The 24981-nt window shown below is 43.2% G+C and overlaps 1 protein-coding gene across 1 annotated transcript in view; it reads left to right on the top strand.

Annotated features, from left to right (window-relative positions):
- LOC112560239 (calcium uniporter protein, mitochondrial-like) overlaps positions 1 to 24981 on the top strand; it is a 51926-nt gene that overhangs the window by 10857 nt on the left and 16088 nt on the right. Inside the window, exons 4-5 of the mRNA XM_025231933.1 lie at positions 6816 to 6920; positions 19707 to 19867. Coding sequence (XP_025087718.1) covers positions 6816 to 6920; positions 19707 to 19867 — 266 coding nt within the window. The remainder of the gene's footprint in view (positions 1 to 6815; positions 6921 to 19706; positions 19868 to 24981) is intronic.

Consider the following 24981-nt stretch of genomic DNA (forward strand, 5'->3'; position numbering starts at 1 on the left):
TCGAATCGTGAGGTCAAATCAGTCAAACGTTTGATGCTTGTTGCCTGCAGGAGTTCCCTAGGGCTCGCAAGGGAGATGACCACCCGCCGAACATTGTCGTTGGTCTTGTAGATAATTCGAAGCACTGGATTAAATTGTCTAGCGTTCCTTTTTTTTTCTTCATTCGTAAAGCAGGATGGACAAGGAATGATGTGACAATGGCGTTTGTCTCAGACCGCAAACACATTTGGAAAGTTGGAAAGCTTGATGACATGTCATTCCTTGTAGTTTGTTAAATGATTCGTTCGTTATTTCAGGTGAAGCAGTTTTGGTGTATAAATCTTAACACTGGGTACAGCTGATTATGATTAAAGATTTAAAACTCTGCAGAAACGAAATACGTGTTATTAAATTTTTCAGCGTATGGCGTTAATGCAGACGTTATATGCAACTTATTTTTCTTGCCGATCTTATAATTTACAAGTAATTAGGTACTCTTCCCTGTTAATTTGTTTGCAGGGCTGGCTGCCTTGCCGTGATATAGGTTTCGTTGCTGGCTCGGCTTAAAACACCCATCCCCTCCCCCCTCTCTATTAATTGATCCGTACCCTTTGTAACGTACCCAGGCGATCAGCTGAATCATTCATCACATTCTTTTTGTCTGTATTTTTATTTTGTTTTGCACAGTCGTTTTCGTGTTACCGTTTACTGCCTTCAGGAAGCGTGCTTTCATACAAAACTCATTCCTTTTAAGTGTAATTAGCAGTTTGGTTACATAATTTTTTTACCCTCTACTTCAGCTCGTCAAATCTGATCGAAGAGCTTTCCTAAAAGTTAATGCTACTAAAAATACTCCGCAGTCGAAAGCTTTTATTGAAATTAAGTGCTATCAAAAACATTTTCTGATAGCGTCCTGACGGACTTCATTAATGAGTTCTGTCGATAGGATTAGGTCATCCATCATGAGATATTCATGTTGTGCTATACTTTGTGAGACATAACTCGTCACATAGGTGTGATGATGCGTGGAATTCTGTTGTTTGTTGGTTGGTTTTTACCGCGAGAGTGAGTTATATATTTCCTGTAAATAAGTAATCAATTATCCATTAAGTAACAATACCGTTCTGTAGCGATCTTTTGTCTTTATTCAGAAATTCCGTGTTCGTTACATGCGCACTCACTTTAACGTTCGTCATAAACGGACACAGTGAAATATGTGAATAATTTTAGCAAATTTTTAGCATGCGATCCTGCAACAAAACTGCCTAACATAATTTCGCATTGACTTTATGTTCTCAGTCCAGAAGGTCTTTTAAAATTGTTCGTCTTCTCAGTGTTGCTCAGAAATGCCTAACTTCTATAGACACCTATTGAGAGAATACCAAATTGCTAGAATAATTCATTGCTACATTGATTAAACATTAAACCTTTGTCTCAATTTATTTGATATTACTGGAATATAATAAATAATTTTTTTACAAATAATATCATTTGCGTAGCAAGATTAGTGGTTTTTCGATTTTGTCTTTATTATTTCATGTTTGTTTTGTTTGTTTGTGTTTTTTAATTTTTATTTGATACAACTTTTTATTTTTTTTTACTTTGTATTTATGTGTTCTGAATACCCTTTGTGGGCTACGAGGAAACAATTACCCTTTCTTGCCCTGGTAATGGCAAGTTAGCGCTAGCCGTGAATACTCGCTTACACACCAGACAGACGTCCCGCGTCGTGTAATAGAGAAAAAGATGAGGAAAGGGTTGGGCGCTGCCCTGGGAGACAGCTAATTACTTTGTAAGTTCATTCAAACATAGCAGGCTTGCCGGTCGCTATCCCAGGGGTTCGGATCCGCGGCGCGGCGCAGACTGCGTCAGTTGTGGCGATGTGTGGCTGACTGCCATTGAATGTTTCGGTGCCCTGGTCATCCCGCAAAATTTGCATCAAAGGTCTGTCTACTCTGACTTCGTGTCTGTTCATTACAGTTCGGTGCGGGCCGACTGTTTGCAGGCTCCCCCAGGGCCTTGGCTGTTTTCGTGAAACACATTTTAGACAATAGGTGTTTCTGAAGTGTTTTGTCCCTAATAGTTGTTCAATCGCTTTCCATGCGCTTGTCGTTGCACAGACAACAATGTTTTATGCTCTGGTTAAGCGCTGAAGCATAACATTAGTTGAATAGTGTGTGTGAGTGAGACTACATTTGAGAAAGATATAAAAATATGTGATGTTATCCTCTCCTTCACCCTGCAGATGGCAGTAATGTGTCTGCCGAGCGAGAGTGCATCGTCACTAAGAGAATTCATTCCAGATGGAGCAATCATTGGCATGTTGTTCGCGGTCACAGACTAGTGAGCCCTAATAACGATGGTGTGTGTGTGGTAGGGGGAATAGGTGTTTACGCCGAGCCAGGAACTAAGGATATATATCACGGCAAAGCAGCCAACCCTGTAAATTGATGATGATGGCGGCGGCGGCGGCGGTAGTGGTGGTGATGATGATGGTGATTAATATATATAGCACTTTAAACCACCATCAAAGGCAGGCTCAAAGTGCTTTACAAATAAAAATATAAAAAATAACAAATAAATAAGAACACACAACATTAATAATGAGCGTTGATCTTAAAAAATATATAAAATTAAGATTATTGCGTGTCCACTCATGTCAAATAACGCCGTCAGTACTTATGCGGTCTGTATCCTCGCCATTTCCATAAAATCTTCGTTAAGTGAATAAAGTTTTGCTTTGAAAAGTAGCTTAGAGTTAGTACGATGTTTTTTATGGAAGCTCAACTGTCAATCTTTGGTGGAGTGGCTTAACTTTTGCAGACAGAAATAGGGTTCCATAATGACAACAGATGCCGAGATCTGAACCCAGGACCGCCAATCATCACTGTATTGATGACATTAGCTAATCGTTGCGCCACCGGACCGCGCAGTGAAAGTAAGGGAAGTGCATGGATAGGAAAGTATACAGATATCTCACATTCGTGTTTGTATTTATGGGATTTACAAATTGTTCGCTTGGAAAATTGCTTGTAAAATGTCCTTTCTCGATGAGTCGTGATTGGATAAAAGCGATTTCGATGGAAAGACACATTGTCGGATACGGATTTTTTTAAATTTCTGCAGTTAGGAAACAAGGGACATTAAAAAAGACTATACGTATAATATTTCTAGAACAGAACTGTGATTCCTGCGTAATGGGAGGAGCAGAGCTCAGCCATGCGATCATTTTGAAGGTAGTGCCGTGCGTGTGCTGCGGTTAGTGATCCTGTCCGAGTTCTCAGAGTATACTTGGAGAAGTGCGCCAAGAACAACACCTGTCGTGCGCTCTGTCAGCGCCTTTGCACTGTTTTCCGTCTTGGGTGCCTTAGTAGGCTTTTTACTGTAAAGAACTAGTAGGGGGCAAAGTTTTCGCAAACTATTGGATAAAGCGCAGTGCAAGACAATCTGAACCAATATCTTGCGCCATGATGAACCCAATCCTTAGGACAGAAACTTGCACCCTTACAAGTGCTTTAAGCTCCACGATATCCCTTTCTTCTGAACCACTACAGCACCAGTGCCTTTATTATTTGTACAATAAGCCCTACAGCAGGCAATGCTATATACTCTTCTTTTTGAGCACAGTAGAGATTGGCAACAGGTGTACAGGTTAGACAGGAAGAAGACCACTAGCGACCTCTGTGTCGCTCTGTCATCAGTGTTAGACTGGACAAGTTTTATCGCTCGGCTAACACTTGTGCATTACATCGCTTTAATTTTTATTCTATCGCCTGCATACAAGGCGCAAATTAAATGCACCATTACATGTCCTGGCCAATAGACCAGAATAAATACGTATACATTAATGTACAGGTGTTGTTAATCATGCGTAATTTAGTCGTATGAAGCTCCATGTGGTAAATCTGTTATATACTCATTATATACTCGTGTGCTCATGCCGGCTTGTGTGCGGTTTGTGTGTGATTATGAGCGGAGGAGTGGGACGACATTCGGGAAACAGTGAAAAAACAACCAACAGCAGTTATCAAGCTAATGCATCACAAAAACTTTCTTTTTCCTTTTATTTTTTTATGATAGATTACTTGAACAAGTAACATCATCACCAAATGTCATTACATTGGGGATCTGTCTGTGTGTGTGTACACGTGCAGTTTTGAGAAAAGCCGCGTTTTTTTTATCTTAGTCTCTAGACACTGCACACCGACATGAAGATTGGCAGCGAATCGCTCATCAGTTAGACTTCCTGTCGACCGTGTCTGGCCTCGCTGCCAGTCTGTCTCTCGCCCCACACATTGACACCCACCATGTAGACAGCTTGCTACGAATATATAGATATTATGGGACTTTTTTTAGCAGTTGTACGGAGCATCCATGAGTGGTTGGCGTGACCAATAGACTAAAAGCCGCCTTGTGTGAAGGTTGATGACGAGCTCTAATGCGATCAGACCGGTCGTTAAGCTTCCCTCTCTCATTCTGTCCCTCCTCTTGCACCACCTACTCCTCCGTGGACTGGGGAACTGGGGATCGAATACTCGTAGACGCTGCAGTCAATCAGAGAACTGGGGAAAAGGCTTCATGCGTTAATCAGTCATGTGTAACGTGAGGTCATAGATTGATGACTTTTATGAGCAGGTGAAAATGTCAGTTGAAGTGTGCTTGCCATCTCTCAAATAGAAGGTAGTCATTGAATCAGACTGGAAGAATACGTTGCGGTTTAGTCATCCATCATTTTGGCAACGACAAAAAAGTGCATTGGAGTGTGTGTTTATGGATGTTGCACTTAAGTGAAATCAGTCCTAAAGTCCCTGATTCAAATATTGCTATTTCACCAGCAGAGAGAATGGCCTGAAAACCAGCAATACACATGTAGTGACAGACTTAGCATCTCATACGTGCTGTTGGAGTGTAATGAAAACAAAGAAAGAGAATAACTCGTCTTACACTGGGATTAAACATTAATAGTTATGGCATATTATACGTATGTATATTTTCAAATCACGTATCTTCCAAGACTTGATAAATCTGCAGTGTTTTGAGTAAAAGGTTTGTTACACCTTCTGCATTTCCCGGCCTCCACTTGGGTTTACCCGAGAATTTTTAGAATTCTTGGTTTCACTTGTTTTCTTAATATAGTCCTCGTTTCTTTTTCTTTCCCTCTTTTTTTTTTTCTCTCTCTCTCCCAAGTTAAGAGTGCGATTTATTTCTGCTAACTTCTATCGTCAAGCGAGGCGGCAGACGTCGGCGCAATTACAAGACTGGCGACAGCGGCGAGACTGCCCGGGCCTCGCCAACGATCGTAGCTAAAGACAGCCTCACGCAGACACGTGGGAGGATTGCTGTCTCCCGAGAAGTGACCATCTGTAGGGAACGGGTGATGTCTGAGCCGCTGCCGTTAGTCACATCTCGGCTGCTGACCAGACCAATCTATCGTCCGCGCCTCCGACCCGCATCTAGACAATAGGTCCTTAGGCTGTCACTTGATGTGCAGCATGAAACGGAGACTTCCACGGAATCATGCCTGCAAATCATTGGGCTTTTCCTGGAGGGTTTTTCGAGATTTTAGACGTCCTTCTCGTGCGTGACTGGCTCCGGTGTGCAGGCTCTGTCCTCTACCGCTCGCCTGCAAATGTAGACATTTCTAGGTTTGCATTTATTGTTCAGTACGGGACAGTGTTAAAGACTTTGACTTCAGCAGCTTTAGTAGTTTTGTAAAACCTGTATTGGCTGTCATCAGAGAGGGTTGAACGAGGGTTATAGCTTAATTAGGCTAAGGAGAGAGCATGTTGTCTTGACTCGAATGCAGGGCTTCAAAAAGAAAATTAAAACATTTTCTGTTCTCTTTGTGCTGAGAGTACAGGAAGTTAATCGATTTGCCTAAAGAAAGTTGTGTTCTGCTTTAAAGAAACACCCCAGAAGGCGAATTGGAATGGAATTGAATTAGTCACGTGATGTCTCGAGGGACAGCTTGCCTGGATAGTGCTACGTTTTGCAGCAGATCTCTAGCGTCTCCATCGCCGGTCTTGCGGAGAGCTGTTGGAAAAATCACAGCTGCTGTGCCAGTTGTATTAATGGCCTTCGTTAACTTCAGCTTTTAACCTTTAAGGGCCTTCAGCTTATTTGTCAAACATATGATTGCTGCTGGAATATTTTACCATAACAGTCATGTGACAAGTTGCCAAGCTCAGTCACATACTTGAGGACGATCTTCCTGTTTAGAAGATTCGTTAGACATCCCTTGCAGGTCGTTAAAGGGTGAACATTCTTCTGGCAGCAGGTACACTACCTGGGAGTCATTGCCTCTAGCGTTGGTAAATTTGTTGTTGGGTCAGCTGACCTGACCAAGTTCCTTGAGACAGGCAAGAGACATAAGCGCAAGGCTTGGCACCACTACGAGGAGAATGGGAAAGTAGAATAGCTGTCTGCCTACCACAGCAGATACTCAGCCCACCCACACACAGGCGCACACACGTTCCACTCTATCCCCCCACCACCCCCCCCCAAAAAAAAAATTACAAAAGAAGACAGGCAAGAAAATGATAATTTATACCAAAATAAATATTTCACAAGACATTTTCAGCCTACCACTCCCCCCCGACTCCTGTCGTTCTCTTGTTTTTTTAATTTCATGGTGTTTTATAAGCTGCGTAGGTTTATGACTCGTCCTCCACCTCTTTCTTTCAAAATGGTGCCCACTTGACAATAGATACAGACACTCGTGTGCACGCGCGCACGCATGCATCCACACACACACACACAAAGAGAGAGTGAGAACATCGCAGTGTATGATGCAATTGTTCAAACAATAACAAAACTTGTTTTTTTGTGTGTTTCAGATGGAGCTCGTGTTGCAGGATCTACCCCCATCGAAATACTGCTGCGTTCAAACTTCAAGCTTGTCATTAATGACAAGGAATATGTTGTCACCCCGCCAGATATACGTAGGTTTGCTCAGTTTTTTTATTTTTAATTTCTTATCTTCTCATTTAATGATGTTCCTAGAACCGCTTACTTGTTGGCTTCAAGAGAGAGAGAGCACTGTGTATTTCATATTTTCTTGTGAAAGAGACATTGTTGATGATACCAACATATAGCTTTTTTCTTAAACATTTTGTTACTTTGTGCAGCGTGAAAGAGGGGAACCAACATGTTTCGTTTCGTTTCTTATGATCAAAAATACCTTTTCGAACATGGGTACGTTGACGGTCTCTCACACACACACACACACACGCACGCATGCACAGAATCACACACCCACACACACACACACGTGCAGAATTTCTCTGACCAGAAGCTGTTCAGCGTCTTAAACGACGTACTTGCGTGTCTTGCATCTCTGTTGCACGCGGGTCTTCGACCGCACTTAGAAGGATTGCTTCTCCTCCCCGCCTCCCCTTCCTGCGAGGGCGGTCCGTTGGTGCAGCGGTTAGCGCCTGTCACCAGTATAGTGACGGTTGGCTGTCCTGGGTTCAGCTCTTGTCTCGGGCACGCTGTTCTTTCTCTGCATGTGGCGGCTGGGCTAGCAGCCTTCCCGTGATATAGCCTTAGTTACTGACTCGGTGTAAAACACCAATTCCTCCTCTGTTTCCCTTCAAACACCGGCTTTTTGTCTCTCCAAAATAAACGTGTTTTCTGCTGGGGTCATATACAGGGCGCGATGGTAATAACTCGTCCTGGTTAAATCAAAGGCAAGTGTCTTGTCTCCGTAGTTATAAATTGGTGTTCAGACTCAGCGGATGTCCCTTTACCTCTGGGACCGTATTATAAATTAGGGGCAAAGATTCCATGGAGCAAAAGTAACATAATATCATCAGGGTGTGGACAGTGCGTGGTAATAACGGAGACTAAACATCATTCCTCGATTTTCTCACTTTGCTAGCCGATGACGACCTATCCTTGCCTCGTGATTAGGGCCCCTGGTCTTTATCCGTTAACTCCCCTGCATGTTCGTTTGTAGAAAGACATTGCTTCTTGTTCGTGTTTGGTGTTCGTGGCGATCTGCAGAAGATATGTTGCCTGTGTGTTAAGAACATGACATAGTCTGTTTTTATTTTGACAGCATGCCTCTAAATATCGCCCTTTGAAGGTGACTGGCGAGCACGCGCGCGTGTGAGCGAGAGAGTGCTTTCTTACACGAAGAGTAGAAATCAGCGAACCTGTATGGCTGCGAGACAAGGCTTGAACTTGGTTTTAAAAAAACACAAACAAAAACTTGAAGTAGAGATTGTGAATCGAACGAAAACATGCCTCTTTTAAATCCCACTTTTTGGAGTAGCGGAGGTTCTAGAAGCATCGTTTCCCTGTAGAAATGGCGTCTTATTGTCCTATTGTTTCTTGCACGCGATGGTCCGCTTTGCCCTGTCCACTTCCAGTAAATGTAAATAACTGTGCAAGAGAGAAATTTGTTTCCGAGAGTGCCCACGAAGGAGGAGACCAGCGTTGACACTAACATTCTATAGTCCAGCATGTGTCGGTAGCCGAGTTGATTTTAAAGAAAATAGTGAAAATAAAAATAACATAGCACTGATTAAATTTTTAAACCTTTATGCGAATAATCGAGACATGTAGAAATTCATTTTGCTATTGGCAACTTGAAAGAAAACCTTTAACGCGCGGGGGTATGTGTGTGCGTGTAATGCGAGTGGGAGAGAGGTAGAATGTTGGGCAGAACAAAGAGGAAAGTTTAGAAAAGTCTAGAAAGATAGAAAGAAGGAAGAATAAAGTGGGGAACAAATGTTGTGATTAGAAGGGTGAACGAAAGGAATGGGAAAAAGCAAGCTCAGCGTTTCTGCTTGTTGGTCTTATCAGACGACCGCAACCTGCCTGACATCATCGGACATCAAACGTGCAAAAAAAAAAAAAATAAGTAAAATAAAAAGTGACATGAGATCTTCCTCCACGGGGGAAGGGGGGAGAGAGAATAGGGGAAGTTGGTGTTTTAAGCAGAGCCAGCAAATTTCTTCCACGGGGCAGGGTGAATGTGAGGTTAGGAGAAAGAAAAAAGTGCATGCCCGGGCACGCGATCATCCGTGCGGGTACGTGTTCGTGTTCGTAGTCTCGGTCTTGGGTAAGCCATAGGAAAGCTTTTCTTGGCTGCCCTGACTGCTTCTGGAAACCTATTGCTACTGATTTCATTCGATATACGTTAGGCACCCATACGTGCTTCCATCAATGGGAAGAGGCTCAGTCGGTAGTTTTGGCATCCTCGTATAACACAGAGTAATTGGCGTTCATAGGTCAAAGGTCGGAACAGTGACGTCTGATTGCTGTACTTGAGGCATGTAAATATTTTGGTCTGAGAGATCTCTATGCCAAGATCGCCCGTTTCGCTGCTGTTTTATTTCTCTCTTATTTTTTCTCGTCCCCTCCCCTGTTCTTCCTCTGCATGTGCATCTGTTTACCGGGTTGGCTGCCTTGCTGTGATAGGGCTTTAGATGCTGGTTCGTAAAATACCAATTCTCTCCTCCCTTCCGCTACCCATCTACGATCAGGATAGACTGGCTCTGCACGAAGCATACAGGCTCCCCTAGACACCTGCCTCCAGTTACTGGAATGCCCTGCCTCTATATTTTCGTCTTTTTCACAAACGGTCGACATCGCACGCTTTTCATTTTGTTGAGCTTAGTTCAACAGAGGAGGTAGGTGTCAATCTGTTTATAGTCCATACTGAGTTGTACAACGAATGGTAAGACGACTTCGTAGTAGCTGCAGCAAGATTTTTTCAAACATGCGCACGGTCTCTTCTGATGCCACAGTTAGAAGCGGGAGTAAGTTGTTTCCCCGGGGCAAAATGGGGAACTCAAGGAGACCGGTCTTGTTTCCGAAAGTATGAAGCAATGTCCAGACCCCGCTACACTACTTCATGTTTGTTTCCCCTAAGGACTTTTTTTCTACCGCTTTATAACTAGCGCTTCAGGGGATAAAACAACATCTGCCGAGTCTGGACACCATTTGGTAATTTCGGAAGCAAAACGCTTGTATTGGAGTTCTCCATGCTGCTCCAGGACACAGACTTACCTTCGTTTCATAACAACGGCCCCAGCAGTTTAAGATCTGCCCACATCTCCCCTTCTCCAATCTGTATCCGTCTTTGCTTTCTTCTTGTCTGCCTGTTTCTTCCTCCACTAGCATCGCAGCTGATACTTGAGGAGGCTGCTTGTCGGGTTGTTTTGCCGCAAGCTAACATCGCCAGAAGCTTCTCGCCTTGCGTCACTGACGTCATCGACGTTTATCTTGTCAATTTTTTATACCTAAACATTCAGGTTGTTTGTGGTTATCATTTTACCGCTTCCCCGCCTTTTATTGATTTATTGAAATTCATCATCAAACCAGAAATAAATAGAAATCCAGTTGCACATATCCAGTCTTCAGCACTTTTAGGCCATAAATCTAATTAAACAATCATTTACATAGAATGGTGCACAACACATTTTTAGAACAATTTTTAAAAATAAAATTGTTTTTAAAAAACGGAACTTTTTAAGTCACACTTATTAAATTTTCCTTTTTCAAAACACTCAAGTTTTACAAACGTGTTGTTCAACTAGCTCCGGATATTAAGAAAAAAGTTTGCGAATCAGGTCATTTAACTGTTTAGTTGTTTGTGAACAGTCTTGCAATACTCATTGCGAATATTATTCATTTATCATTACTTGTTTTATTTTTTGTGGATGAGTTCCATTGCTTGGGAATCATATTGCTTCTTTCTGAAACAGTTTTTTTTTATTGTTTGCAAATTAAATTATTTTATAGTCTTCGAAATAGGAAAGGCAGCTGCAGCGGGCTGTTGTGATGGATTCACAAAAGCATATTTTTGTTGTCGTGTTGCTTCGCGTTCTTTTACAGCTCAAGAACCCCACCCATCTAAGAAAAAGATGTTATTGAGACCTTTAATTCAGTCGCCGTGCATCGTGTCACTGGGCAAGGCACATTTATTATTCGATAATAAGTGAATAAAATAACAAAATAAATGAGTAGATAAATAAACGGATGCCAGCTGCAGCCTTCAACTATTTTAAAAAGAAGGCAGGAGTTGAAGAAAAGCCTTTTGTTTTAAACCACAAAAATAATATTGTTTGCCAGAAAAAAAAATGATCAACAAATAGAAAAGAGCAACGGACTAGAGAAATATACCTGCAAACAGTAATGATGGTTTTGAAATTGTACGGTTTCCATGGGGGCGTCTGTTATGGAGACTCCTTTGCCACCAAGGTGCACACCGTGTGTATACCCAGCTCTCGGGGTGACCACCCAGGCCGATTATTGATGCCTCAGAGTAGAATGTTCACACACTAGTTGTCGGCAATAATCACGCACGTGCTGAAGTGCGGTAGCTCGCCAGCTGACAGTAAATGGATCGAACATATACAGCGAGGAACCTGTCTGCCTGCTCATGTAGACACTGCACACTGCTCATGTAGACACTGCACACTGCTCATGTACACATTGCACATGTACACACTGCACACTGCTCAGGTGTGCCGAACTTCTAACATCGTTCAACTAAAAAGCATGGTTGAAACACGAACAGCCAGGGAGATGGAACAGACGTAGGTTTAGAAGGATTAGGTTAACGCAGGCCAATTGAAAAGCCAGCTGCAGTAGGGTGTGACCAGCAGCTGGGTTAGCGGTTACTTTGAAGTTTTTCTTCTGAAAGAAAACTAGCTAATGTTTTAGAGAAGGAACTGCTGCATTCAGAAGTGGAATAAATTCTTTGTAGTGACTCACATTAAAGTCTCTTACGTAACTAAAATAGTTAATGAGGGTACTGCATGTACTCATTGTCCGACAATTTCTGATTTAAATGCTTTCGTTGGTTGGATGGTTGGTTTAGTAGGAAAGTGTTTCCATCTTGCGGCGATTTCGCACTATGGATGGAAAAGGAGGGGGGGGGGGAGGAAACTGGTGAAACCCCCGATGCCAAGCCCTGCGAACAGGTGTCACATACAGAGTGCTCTGAGGCGAGATCTGAACCGTGAGCCGCTGACTGCAGTGGTGACAGCGAGTGTTTTAACCACTCCACTACAGACGCCCGATTTAGATGCACGCCCCTTACCTTGCTGGTATCAGAGAGCGCGATGTGTGGCGAAGATGGTGTAAATAGAGTGATACTCAAAGCCTCCCATTGATTTGTTTCATAGGTGTGTTTATTAAAGCAGCATGAGGGCGGGTGCGCGAACTAAACACCCGGTGGCTTGGCTTGGAAGAAAAACATGTGAATGATGTAAGTAAAAGTCAGAATGTCAGTTCCGCATAGACATACTGGGATCATTAGACTTTGGAGTATGCCAGGAAGAGGGTGTGCCATCTTGTGCCTCTAGTAGCCTGCCATCGGGCGAGATCGGGACACTACTCTTGTCTGCGTGGTAGACGTGAACTGCCTCATTTGAACGGAAACTGCAAGGTGGCAATGACTTCATGGTGGTAAATGTTCATTGTGTTTCATTTAACAGACAAAATGAGAGAAATGCAAATAAACTTCTACTTTTTAGGATTTTAAAAAAGCCTGACTACTTTTTTTTTCTGTCTCAAACGTGATGACACTTAAAAACTTTATGTGAGGGTCCACAAAGTTATTTCAGAAGGTAGCCTTGCTCTCGAGTTCTGGCCGTATAACATCATTATGTCAACAGCAGTGTTAACACATTTTTTTGTTGTTGTTGTTGTTTTTTTAAAATCATTTTCTCCTACTAGTTTAACTTGCCAGGATAAAAAGCCCGGTAAAGCGCTTTTTTAAATGTTCTGTTGTTCGAACTATTGCCTCCGAGCGCTGTCATTCCTAATGCTTGACGGATCTCAGAAACGTTTTTATTTTCCACTGTTGCAAGCATTGTTTTTCTGTTACCATCCAATTATCGTCGCCTAAAAGAATAGTTTGGAAACATGCACCATCACCATCCACCCTATAATTTCATTTCCCTCTTTTACTTCTCCCGACAACGTTTACACTGTTTCCATGGAGACGCGCTTTGCCAAGGTCTGTTCATTTTTGTGCCACTTGGTCTGTCGGCGCTGAAAGTCATTTCAACTCGCGCTGTGTCTCGCGGGACTTACCTGGCAGTTCTCGCACGACTGGCAACTAGTAGAGCTTTCAGCTGCTGGCGGTATGCTAACCATTGTAGCAGGTTGCAGGCGGTGTGCTAACCATTGTAGCAGGTTGCAGGGGGTATGCTAACCGTTGTAGAGGTTGCGCACTTGACGAAGTGCATGGACAAGGACTATTATTAACAGAAGTATCAGTGAGTCTGTCGTAGTAGTGTGTGAGGGAGTCCGTTGTGGACAGCAGTGTGGCTTGCGAGTCTGTCATAGGCAATCGAGTCAGTCGTATGTCAGAAACACAGTAGAACAGGCCGCAAGGTGTGGTCGAGTAAATGCTGACAGTGTTAATAGACAGGCAAGAGCCAACGGTCACAGCTGTTTCCGTGTTTGCCCACGAATAATTGGAGCAGCTCTGTGATCCATCATAAAGACTTGCCATTTGTTGAACTGAGGCACGTCCTGTCATACACGTACAGGTGACCTCCAACGCCGTGATAGGGAGGAGGGGAGTGAGGCTACTGACCCAGATTTTTGTTGGTTTTTTCCCCTGGGGGAGGGGGGAAGTGGAGTGGTGGAAGACTTTAATCGTATTTGTATGTACGACTCTAGCTTCGAGCTCCTGTACAACGTGAAAGCATTGCATTGTGTCGAACCCTGGAGGTGTGCGCATTGTTCACAGTTCTTCACTTCCCGTCATGAGTGCACAGAAGAGGAATGCGCTGCTGTTGGTACAAAAACCAAAAAACAAAGAACCAAAACCAAAACAGAACTGAAACGCGTGAGCAGAGGCATACACCCGATAGCACAAATGCATGAAGAATGAAATTGGCGCACGAGGCCACTTCCCCCGACTTTTTCTCATCATAGGCAGTGCGCATGTGCGGTGTGCAGCTCTGGAACACTAGCTTTGACCGGAAATAGTCGCGGGGGGCGGGGGGTAAAGGGGTAGGGGGTAGGTTGGCATGTCGGCAGTTTGTTAATAATGGACATCGGCCTAGTGTCTAGGGACCCATTAGACCAGGCACAGCATCCGCTGGTGTTGCATGATTGCCAAGCGTGGGCGGGGGCGATGTGTCCGTGTGATTTGTAGTATCATTGGAAGGGATAAAGGGATATGGCATGAAGGGTCGCTGTGATGTCCCTCCGCGTCCGCACACGCACGCACTTACGCACCCAGACCATTTTTTCCTCTCTCCTTCTCTGCTCTTCTTCTTTTGTTAGTACAATCATTGGTGTGTGACAAAGGCGAGTTTCAGTAGTCTCAGGGGAGGCAGCCATCGTGTTTGGGCATCTGCTTAGGTCGTGTTCCCATTTCCACCAAACCTTTTAAAACTCTTCGCGGCTTCGTTTGCCGTTTGACCCTCGTCCCTCATTTCCTCTCTTTTCACAAACCAGAAAGATGAAGCACGGTGACAGGCTCTGGGACATGGCATGTTGCGGTGAATGGCGAGCTATAAGGCTAAAATGCTTATGTTTTATGATTAGTTTAGCTGACTGCTTGACTCTCCATCCAGCTAGCATGTAGCAATCTGCTACGCAGCTGGCCCCTGAAATTCGACCAGCGCGGTAGACATTTTGCGATCATCCCGCAGGATCCATTAGAACCGAACCGGTCCTTTTTTCATCTGTGCCGTTGCTAACGAGAGGCCTATTTTTTCTGCCTTATTTATTTTTATGGTTATGTCTGTCTTAACTTTTCTTTTTTCCCTATCCATCCATCGATCCGCCCGGTCATTCTCCTTGTTCCGGAAAGATATTTATGGTTGATACTGTTCCACAATAGCCTGCCATTATTTTGGTGACTAAGTCATCGCTGCTTGTCTACAATTCTCCCTCTAGGAAGACCAGGTAGAAAACGGTGCCTAAGGTGAAATGGTCGCAATGATAATTTTATACAGGAAGCGGGTGCTGAAGACAAATGTGAATTTAACATCTCCTGTGGTATAATGATATTTGCTTCTGCTTGAAAACTACTCATCCATCATTTCCAGGCAGTTTGTTTCATTCAGGTATTCTTCCTCTTTATGGCTGCCTCTGTCAGGGTAGGTTTGCATACCTTGCTGTACCCACTTAATGTGACGACTTTGAGTTCCATGGAAAGTAGTTGGACTTTGTATGTTAAGGCATAACAACACAGAAAGAGAAGATGGATGTATCAATGGTAGTCCCACGGGTACGATAAAAGTCGCGGGTCTTGAAAGGAAGATTAGAAGGGTTCGTCTGCACTTCTCGGTCCTACGATCAATCGGCTACGAACTTGTATTAGTTTTTTTGATGAGCTATAGCTCCTACTTCAAACATGTCTAACATTTCTTTAACATTTCCTTTCTACAGACCTCGCCTTTCTGCTTTATAGAGAGCTGGCTCATGCTGCTGGTGTCAGCGTCAAACCCATGCCAATATTTCCATAGAAAGGTCCGGACAGATTTGGGAAAAGGGGAAGGGGTGGGAAAATAGACCAGTCTGTTTTTGTTTGCCTTCACGGTTCTTGTGGGGCTTTCCTCATTCAAGGTCTCTCAAGCACGGAGCGGCAGAGTGTTGATAAATGATCATGTCAGATGTGGCGTGTTTATAGGATCGACCCAAGGGCTTCCATAGAAATGAAACCAAGCGCTGGTCCAGCTCTTCCCGGATGACAAACATTGGCCGAGTCGCGGGAGAGCGTAAGACAAAATACAGTGGAACCTCGGTTAGCGAACGCCTCGGATAGCGAATTTTTCGGTTAACGAACAAAAATTTCGCTAAAAAAAAATTTGTCTCGGATAGCGAAACAAAATTTTCGGATAACGAACAAAAATTTCGTTAAAAATTTGTCTCCGATAGCGAAAACAAAATTTCGGATAACGAACAGCCACGTGAACCACACGTGACCGACCAGCATGTAATCATTCGCGCTCCGAGACACAGTTACGAATCAGTCGCTCCTTACCTGTGCGCATCCTTCTTATTTAGTGATTGTTGTGCTTTATTTTTAATAAGATAATCCTCAATCATGGCTTCAAAGAAGATTAAGAGCAAGTAATAGTAGTGAGGTAATGACAAGGAAGGCGGCCAACAAATGAATTAAAGGAAATGATTTCAAAGTAATGAAGGTGGCATGCTCTGTCGGATATGTGATGTCGTCTTACCGAAGAGTTTTACAAAAAGGCAGAAGAAGCAGACATTGGACAAGTTTTTTTCTTCAACCTCAAAGCTACAGAAAGGGAGTCTCCCCGATTTTATAATGTCACGTGTGCTCATGGAGGGGGAATCAAAGCAGTAATTCCACCCTTCCTCCCCACACTGTTTCCACCCACGCCGTCAAAACGGCAAGTTTTCTGATGTTTAAATGCTTTCGTTAATGTTTTTATGTTTATTTAACTCCATTTATATTGCATTATAACTGTTCTCATTAAAACAAATACCTATATACAGCCTGTAACTTTCAAATAGCGAGTCAACAGGGGCTGGGAACCAATTAAATCTATTTCCTTTATTTCTTATGGAAAAAATTGTTTCGGATAACGAACATTTCGGTTAACGAACAGCTTTCCAGAACGGATTAAGTTCGTTAACCGAGGTTCCACTGTATAGCCAAAAGTAAATGAGAGCCTATTTCATTATAAGTGTGTACGGACCATGGATGTGGGATAGGGCAATTCAGCTGTTGGGAAAGTTACAGACTGTCGTTTGTTACAAAGGTGAGAGGTGGGAAACTTGTGGTGAGAAGGTGATAACAGTGTGGGTAGCTAGTGTCTGGGCATCACCCACGAGACCATGGATAGACGAAGACTTCGCTAGCGACTTCTTTTCCTCCAACGAACAAAAACCACAAGAATTTCTGATGCCATGCGTATAACGGACCAACTGTGACACCCGGCTTCCCACCCACCCCACACCCCCGGGCATGATTGGTGCCGCTGGCCCTTCCTGCCATGATGTTATTGTCAACTTTTGATCTATCGCTTCATTTGAGTCAACCTTACTCTGGCGCCAGCGGACAGGCTGACTGCTAATGGTTGGCAACGAGGGCACAAAGTTGTGAGTGGAGGAGAGGGAGGAATAAAAAAGTAACGATGGTGCCATTCGCCATGCAAATAACCCATGCTCCTTGCGAGCTCTCCCTTCTCTCGATTTCCCTTTCTCTTATATTGCCCCATTTTTCCCTTCTCTCCTTTCTTTCTCTCTCCTTCATCTGTGCTCTCTCAAATGGACTTTGTTCTCCGTCGCAGAGGTACGTCCTAATTTCTTATATGTGGTATTCTTTTTTGTGTGTGTGAGGGTGAGTGTGTGGGTGGCACCTGAAGAGATAAACTTGCTCCAGAGCAGCATTTATAAAGACAGCGACCGATCCATAATCAAAACAAACACTCCTACCAGATTTGGCGGAGACTGAACAAAATATATTTGTGGCTGCCCGCCTCAATTATCGACATACTCTGCTTTGATTATAATATACAGAGCTATTACGACAGGGAGCAACATGAAGAGCCTCGATCAGTCTTAGGAAGACAAAAAGTACCTCAGCGGGGTGAGGGAGAAGGGGGGGGGAAGGAGACGGGGAATTGCGTTCAGTTCCACAGAGAGGAGAGGATGAGTAGGTAGATAACATTATTTGTAACGCCTTCAATGAAACTCTAAGCATTCGACATCATACAATCATGCAAACACACAGGGACAAACAGAATATTTATCAAAACATTAATCATAGTAAATCATGTAATCAACTTACATTAACATTTCTATATAAACATTCCTAGGTGTAAAGGGCTTTAATCAGCAGCACAACTTTTTCTCATTTCCATTGTAAATAAAAGAGGCAAGGTGTAGTGTAATTAGCATTCTGGTATCTGCTATTAAGAGTGTAAAATGAAAAAGGGAAGGGTGCTTAAAGTATTTTTTTTAGGATGAAATGTAATCACAAAGCATCCACAGACAGCATGAAAATGTTGCATGTCGATTCCCATGGCGCAGGCCGCAGAGTTCGCTTTTTTTTCAAGTTTCAAAATTTTACAGAAATATGAAGGAAACAAAACTAAAAACACAGCGTTGTAATCCTCATATTGTGAGGAACACATCCATGTAAATATATTTGGTAGGATAAGTAAATTATTATAGTAATAAGCTCGTAAATGCTGAGTCAGTTTAAAGCGACATACACGCAGGTGAGTTGAGTTCACCCACACCCCCATATTTTTTTTTTCAAAAGGAAGAGTAAAGTTCACAGAAGGAGGTGAGGACCTTTTAATAGTTGGGAACGTACTGTCTGTTGAGGTACTGAGGTTGAAAACAGAGGAAGGATTTATTTATTTATTCTTCAAGTTCAGAACTTCAGTTATTCTTCTAACCTGGCTGCACCGGTAAAAGAGCAATATTTGCGTCCCTGGCGAAAGAAAAGCTGGTATATTGATGAAATGTCTTCGATGTAAAATGAAAGCCAAATTGATGTTGTAGAAGAAAGTTAAAAAGCAAATAACGAAGATGCTTCGTCCTTCAACTCGCTGGTCGTTTCAACCCCATCCTTGCCCTTTTCCATCATCTTCCCCCTAACCCACCCACCACCCGGCTATTTTAATATGTCGTTGTATGCCAGTTGTTGGCTTACTCCATTGGAAATGTTTATTTCAGCTTCTACACAAAAATAATTTCGTAGAGTTTTTTTCTTTAATGTAATTAAGTGCTAACTTCTGAAAGCACAGAAAGTTGTCCGCCAGCTCCCCTTTTAAAGGAAGTTAATAGAAGGAGGGACACTCTGCTCAGCGAAGGGGAAAGCCTGGTGCAATTTCGATAGATTATTGCCCCCCGCGTCGTCACCACGGCCACCTCATAAAAACTGCGGGGTGGAGCAAGGAAGATAATCCCAACTGCTTGGTATGACCTAACCAATCAGCTTCCATTCGAGTGGACACGGAGCAATAAACCTTCTTCAAATCAAACATAATTCTTTGAAAAAAAAACTTATTGGACGTGAGATGATTGGAAAAATTGAAATAAGTTTTTTGTACAGAAAGAAAGGTCTGCGTGGTGACTTGAGCACACGTGTCCCTAAGAGGTGCTAGAAAGTTCTTTCCGGAAGAAGAGACTCGTGCAAGTTCGATCTCAGTGTTCTGTTCCCGCACGCTCTTCCTTAACCAGAGTGGAACTTTTAGTGTGATTCAATGTGCTTCAGAATGCTGAAATATGGCCTGATAAGGACACCTAGTGGTCCAAATTTGAATGCACTGGTAGCGAGGTCAAATATCCCGACAGGCATACATTTTTCAGCACTCTAGACCACATTCAGGCATGTACAGAGATGTTTTGGTTACAGGAAACGATCTGAGACGATTAGCAGTGCAGGGAGAGAGGAGAGAGTGTGTGAGAAAGAGTGGGAGTAAGAGAGAGATGCACCAACAGTGGTACTTGATCGTCTGGATATCATAACCATGCAACAAATCTTTCATTATTTTGCTGCAGGGACATAACCCATGTCAGTTATTAATGCTATCGACTCCAAAAATTTGGTAGATCAAAAGTTAACAATAAAAGCACAGTTGGAGGAGTTTGATGGAGAAATTAATCTCTGGACAAATAATGTGTGCTTTGATCTCCCAGGGACGTGCAGTGTCCCCCTCAGGCTTGCTGATGTAACCATACCGGTCTCTTGTAATTCAAACAACATTACATATGGGCGGGTGATTACGTGGACGTTCTGCTGGCTGTGTTCACAGGGCCGCTGCTCAGCGAGGAAGCCCAGACGCTGTCGGACGTGAAGCACCTGGTGAACGTGCTGTACAGCACGCTGCACATCGAGGAGTACCAGCTGCAGCGAGAGCGCGACATCATGAAACGCCTGGAGGACCTCAACACGCAAATTGCGCCCCTTGAGCAGGTGGGTGGTAACCTCCCTTGCCTGGTCCTGTCCACTTGTGGGTATCGTGTCCTCTAATGCAGCACCAGCTACACTCGAGGGAACGCACACTCAGGCCTGACGAGAGGGGGGGGGACAGGGGGGTCTGGTGTACCCGGGCCCGCGGCTGTCAAGGGGGCCCGGCCTTGGTCAGTGGCTTTTTTTTCTTCTTCTTCTCCTTTTCTTTTTCTTTTAAAGAAAGGTCTAAGGACAGAACACCCAAGCATTACACATGCAGAAGTTGAGTTTGAGTTTAGATATTGAGATTCGAATTGTAAACATACATTATATACTGGGAAAAAAATTTACGATTACAAGTACAAGGGGCCCGGAGAGGTCGTCTGTCCCGGGGCCCGGGCTGGCTCTCGGCGGCCCTGCGCACACTCACTCGCAGATATATATATATAGAGGGATGGATATACCGATATACACATACACTGCTTTACGCACAGACAAGCTTGCCTTTCTGTTCTCATTCTCTAGATTTTTCCTTTTGTGCTATTATCAGACACAATGAAGTGTGTGTGTGTGTGTGAGAGAGAGAGAAAGTGGAGAGTTGGGAGGATAGAGAGAAAACAGCCAGACAGATCGAAACTTGAAACAGGCAAAAAGTTTGCGTGAAGTGCCTCGTTGCGTGATGAAGCGGCATCTTGGCGAACAGCAACAGTTCTGATAAAGCAGGAGGCTGCAGAGCTGGTAGGGGTAGGGCAAGATAACGACTTACTTTCTTTGTTTGTTTGTTTGTTTGTTTGTTTGTTTGTTTGTTTGTTAAACGGAGGAATGTGATGATTGTGTGTGAGATCCATTATCAAAATGTGATTGTGCTGACATTTCTTATTGAAACTATTTAGACACACTGGCCTGTGTACAACTGCTCAGTCTAGTAAAATAGATTGTCATTGAAGTGCAGCCACGACCGATATATATATATTTGGACCTTAGGTACTACACCCCAGCTGTTATTCCAATATACTACAGCTCCACTTGTTCAAGAAATATTTCGCTGTGTTGTATCCCCTGCGAAGTCCATTACCTAGAAGTGTTGACAGAGGATGGCGGTTCCATTTAAACGCTTGAGGATCGATATATCATTACCGATGTAATAAATAAATTAATGTAATAATTACAGATGGCGTGCCCACTCGTTGCGTGACACTTTTCGCAATTCCTCGGACTGTCATTTCCTTTCTCGAGACTTCTTTGAAAAAGTCAACATTTTCTTTTTGCTTCTTGTTGCCGGTCGCGTACACTCGAGATTTATGTGTGTGTGTGTGCATGTGTATTTGTGCGTATTTTTGTGTGAATACTAGCTTGTGTGCGTATGAGCAGATCAAGATGGATGGAGCCATTTAAGTATCTTTTTTGCAGGGAGTTAGGGTGGGATGCTGACTAATTCACAGTGACGACAAAGAAGTGGGTGGGAGAGGAGAGAAAAGAAGGAAATACGATACGTATCGAGATTTGGAATTTCTTAAAGCTGACATTGATTATATATATATATATGTGGTATCATGGGGACATCGGTATTATCTGTACATAAGAATCGGATTCCTCTGTATGGAATCAAGTGTTTTAGACTTGGATGCAAATATACTTCGCTGTTGCGATGAAAACGGAACCCGAACGCGGCCTCAAGTAATCGATGTCTGTGTGTGTGTATTTTAGGATTGATTATGAATTTAAAAGTTTTTAAAAAGTGTACTCTCTCGCTGGCATCAGAAAGCTCGACTTCTTCAATTGATAAAGTTGATTAAAGAGTAGTCGACCGTCTATAATAAATATTTCGCCTCGTTTTGAACGAGAGATTGCCCTCACCCTCTCTCTCGCATACACACACACAGATTTCGACTTGTTTATTGAGCAAAACAGTACCCAGAGCAAACCTCCGACGCCCAGCCCTGCGAACAGGTGTCCCATACAGAGAGTATTACTAGACAAGATCCGAACCCAGAGCCTTTCAGTGGTGACAAGAGTGTTTGCCACTACACTACTGGGTTCCTCAATCCTCTTAGTTCAACCTTTTGTCGGAACTTTGAGGCTCAGAACTGCAGTGTTGGAGGAAGGCATCAGAATACAGTGCTTTTTTTTTTTTAAAGGGGGGTTAGGAGTAACCATGGCAGAGATTTCTGTAAAATAGATTCACTGCTTTCCAAAGCCAAACATTGGACAGAGGAGTAGTACAGTATCGCAGTGAAATTCTCCACAACTCTGAGCAATGTGTGGTGTCGTGCGATGTTACGGACATCGGTCTCATGCTCCATGTTGCCGAGAAACATGAGTTGACACTCATTTATCGGTCCATCGCCAGACCTGCAAGGAAATGAAAACTATCAGCAGACAAGTTCTGTCCGACCGTGTTCAGATTAAAGGATGTTATCTACCAGCAAAGCAACTACAATGTAGTTGAACAGGAAACAAAATCGGTTTTGTCTTTTGTTTGTTCTGCACGTTCGGCGCTTGTTAATGTGGGGCACTGCTGAATGTACAAACACGTGACAACTGTTGGGGTAAAAGGTCAGGCTGTGAACTCGCCACGTTGTTTGAGCCGAGGCTTTTTTTGCTTTCATTGCCATCACCACCCTACACTGTTCTCTAGAAATCTGCCCAGGCCATCATGCTTCGGTAGTTACATTTTCACTGGATATTTGCATTCTGCAAAAATGTTTGCTCGTAAATAACTAAGAATTAGGAAAATAGTTTGAAAATATAATTTTATTATAATAGACTGGGAATGCATTCCTTCGGCGCGTTTTCACATGCAGAATGGCCTCCTACTAGGATATTGGGCCTGAGACACGATAAAGCACAACATCCTGTTTTGTTTGTATTGGATGGTTGTGTGCACAGAGGCAGCAGACACGATAGGTCATCAGAAGATGGCTTCGAGAATAAATTTGCTGACCTTGCAATGCAAACGGGGCGAGATAGAAAGTTTGCGCCCTAAAGATTCTTTTTAGGTGGCCAGTCGATAATCCATGGAAGGCTTTCTGCAAATTCCCAGCGTCTGTGCTCTAAATAAATAGCAAAAGCTTTTAGTTGCGAAATTGCCGCCACCCAGACGCTCTTAGTTTTTAAAATGGACCTTAAAAAAAAAAAAAAGGCGGAATTACTCGGTGGTGGGCTTGAACGCAGTAACTTTTTAATCCTTCAGCAGTTTGCCCTTCGATCACAGCTGAGCTAATTTATGATTGTCAGGTTAAATTATCGGCGTATCACCTCTGTGTAAAGGCATGATGTTTGCCTTGTCGAAACCTGGAGTGCGCATCAGTATTAAGCTTATTCCTACTAGTTGCTAGCACCTTCCCGACTAATCAGTCCAGTCTTGTTTAACTCTTTTTGCTAATAATTAAAATCTTTCATTACGATCCGGTAGTGACAGCAAAGATTTTATTTGCCGCCTTTATCGACAACAATTTTCCGTGTCAGAAAAACCGCAAGATTTCTCGGCAATTTAGGAAGAAACAAAGAACTCGGGTGGCTTCTGCATGCCTCTCCTTGAAACCAGAGAATGAGACCAGTTTGGATAACTCCCTTCACTGGAAAAAGGCGTACTAATCTGATTTAATTTAACAGTCCGCTTGTTCCCTCCGTTCCATGGGAGGCACGCTACTTTTACCTTTGCCCGCGACCTCCGCGCTGTCCCTCATTCGATTTAGCGTCGTGGCTCGGTCCTAATCAGCTCTCGGCAGCAACGGTGATGACAGCTCGACGAAGAGGAAGAACTTCACACCTTTTTTTTTTTTTACCCACCTTCCTGTTCTCGATGGTCTCCTAACACGAAAATCGTTATGGACGAACGTGCTGCTGTCATGTCCAAGTCTGCGCAGGATAAAGTGCAGTCAGGCTCCGCAGGAATGAAACACCAATAATGATTGCATGCTCACTAATGTCATGATTATGCTAGATATTGTTCCCGAGTAGGGAGAGGCCTCTATAAGCGCAGACTTTTTTTATGAATTTACATGGGATTGTATTGTTCATACACCCTTGTCTACATTAGAACATCCTAGTTTGATGTGTTTGTGTGCGGTTAATTCTGCATTGTTATCGGTTGATGTAGTACATCACGTGTTCGATCCAGAAGATATATCCAGTATTGCTGATTTTTTTCTAACCTGTAATCTTTTAGCTATCATGTGTGACAGGGAAAGTCATTATCGGCTATATCATCTATGATTATATCGCTGTCATGGAGATTCATTCAAGGATAGCTGTGTCAGCTTTATTTGTAGACTTGTCATGTTATTTTGTGTGGACCTGTGGACCACACCTACTCGCTACCACAGGGTGGTCTGACTCATCCTGTTGACTGTCAGAAATAGCTGCACTTAGGAACGAGGTCGACGACCCGGGCTGTGACTACCAGTCAGTTAGAATTGCTCTAATTTCAGTCCCTCATCTCCCCTCCCCATTTCACTGCAAAAAAACAAAAAAACAAAAGTGAGATTTATTTATGATGTGCAGACGTGTGATATCAGTCTGATGACCATTAGCCTCACTTGGAACTTCAGGGATGTTAATGGCCACAGTCGCAGCGGAATTAGAAGAACGGGCAGACGGTTGCAGCGGATTTCAAAACACCTTCATGTAGTGTGACCTGGAGACAGAGTTTTAAAATATTTGCTTGACGTGCTTTCTTCATATTAATACTAGAATACAGACCTTTCGAGTGAAAGAACGTGGTCTGCTTGCAGTTTCTGATCTTTTAAGCTTCTGGATCATATTCATACGATATAGTATACCTTTGGCGGCCGTTTGAATTGCAGGCAGTCTGTGTTCATTGTAAATTCTAGTGTGTCTTTCGATCAGTGCCATGAAAAAGCCCATTGATTTCCCATGCATGGGGATTTGCTGTACAAATGATCTCGTGGTAGTAGTAGTATTAAGTATTTAAATTACAGCGAACACATAACGGTGGGTACGAAATCCTCTTCCAGAAATAATCATGGTGAATATTACAACAACTTATCACCTTGTTACCAAATACATCGACAGTATATTCAGAAAAGAACAATACATGTATTACATTCTGTACTCCATAACGATTGCCTGCTCTTTGTCTTTTTGTTCACACTGTCATTGATGTCTCTCTCTCT

The sequence above is a fragment of the Pomacea canaliculata genome, linkage group LG1 (assembly GCF_003073045.1).
Source record: "Pomacea canaliculata isolate SZHN2017 linkage group LG1, ASM307304v1, whole genome shotgun sequence".
NCBI lineage: Eukaryota > Metazoa > Mollusca > Gastropoda > Architaenioglossa > Ampullariidae > Pomacea > Pomacea canaliculata.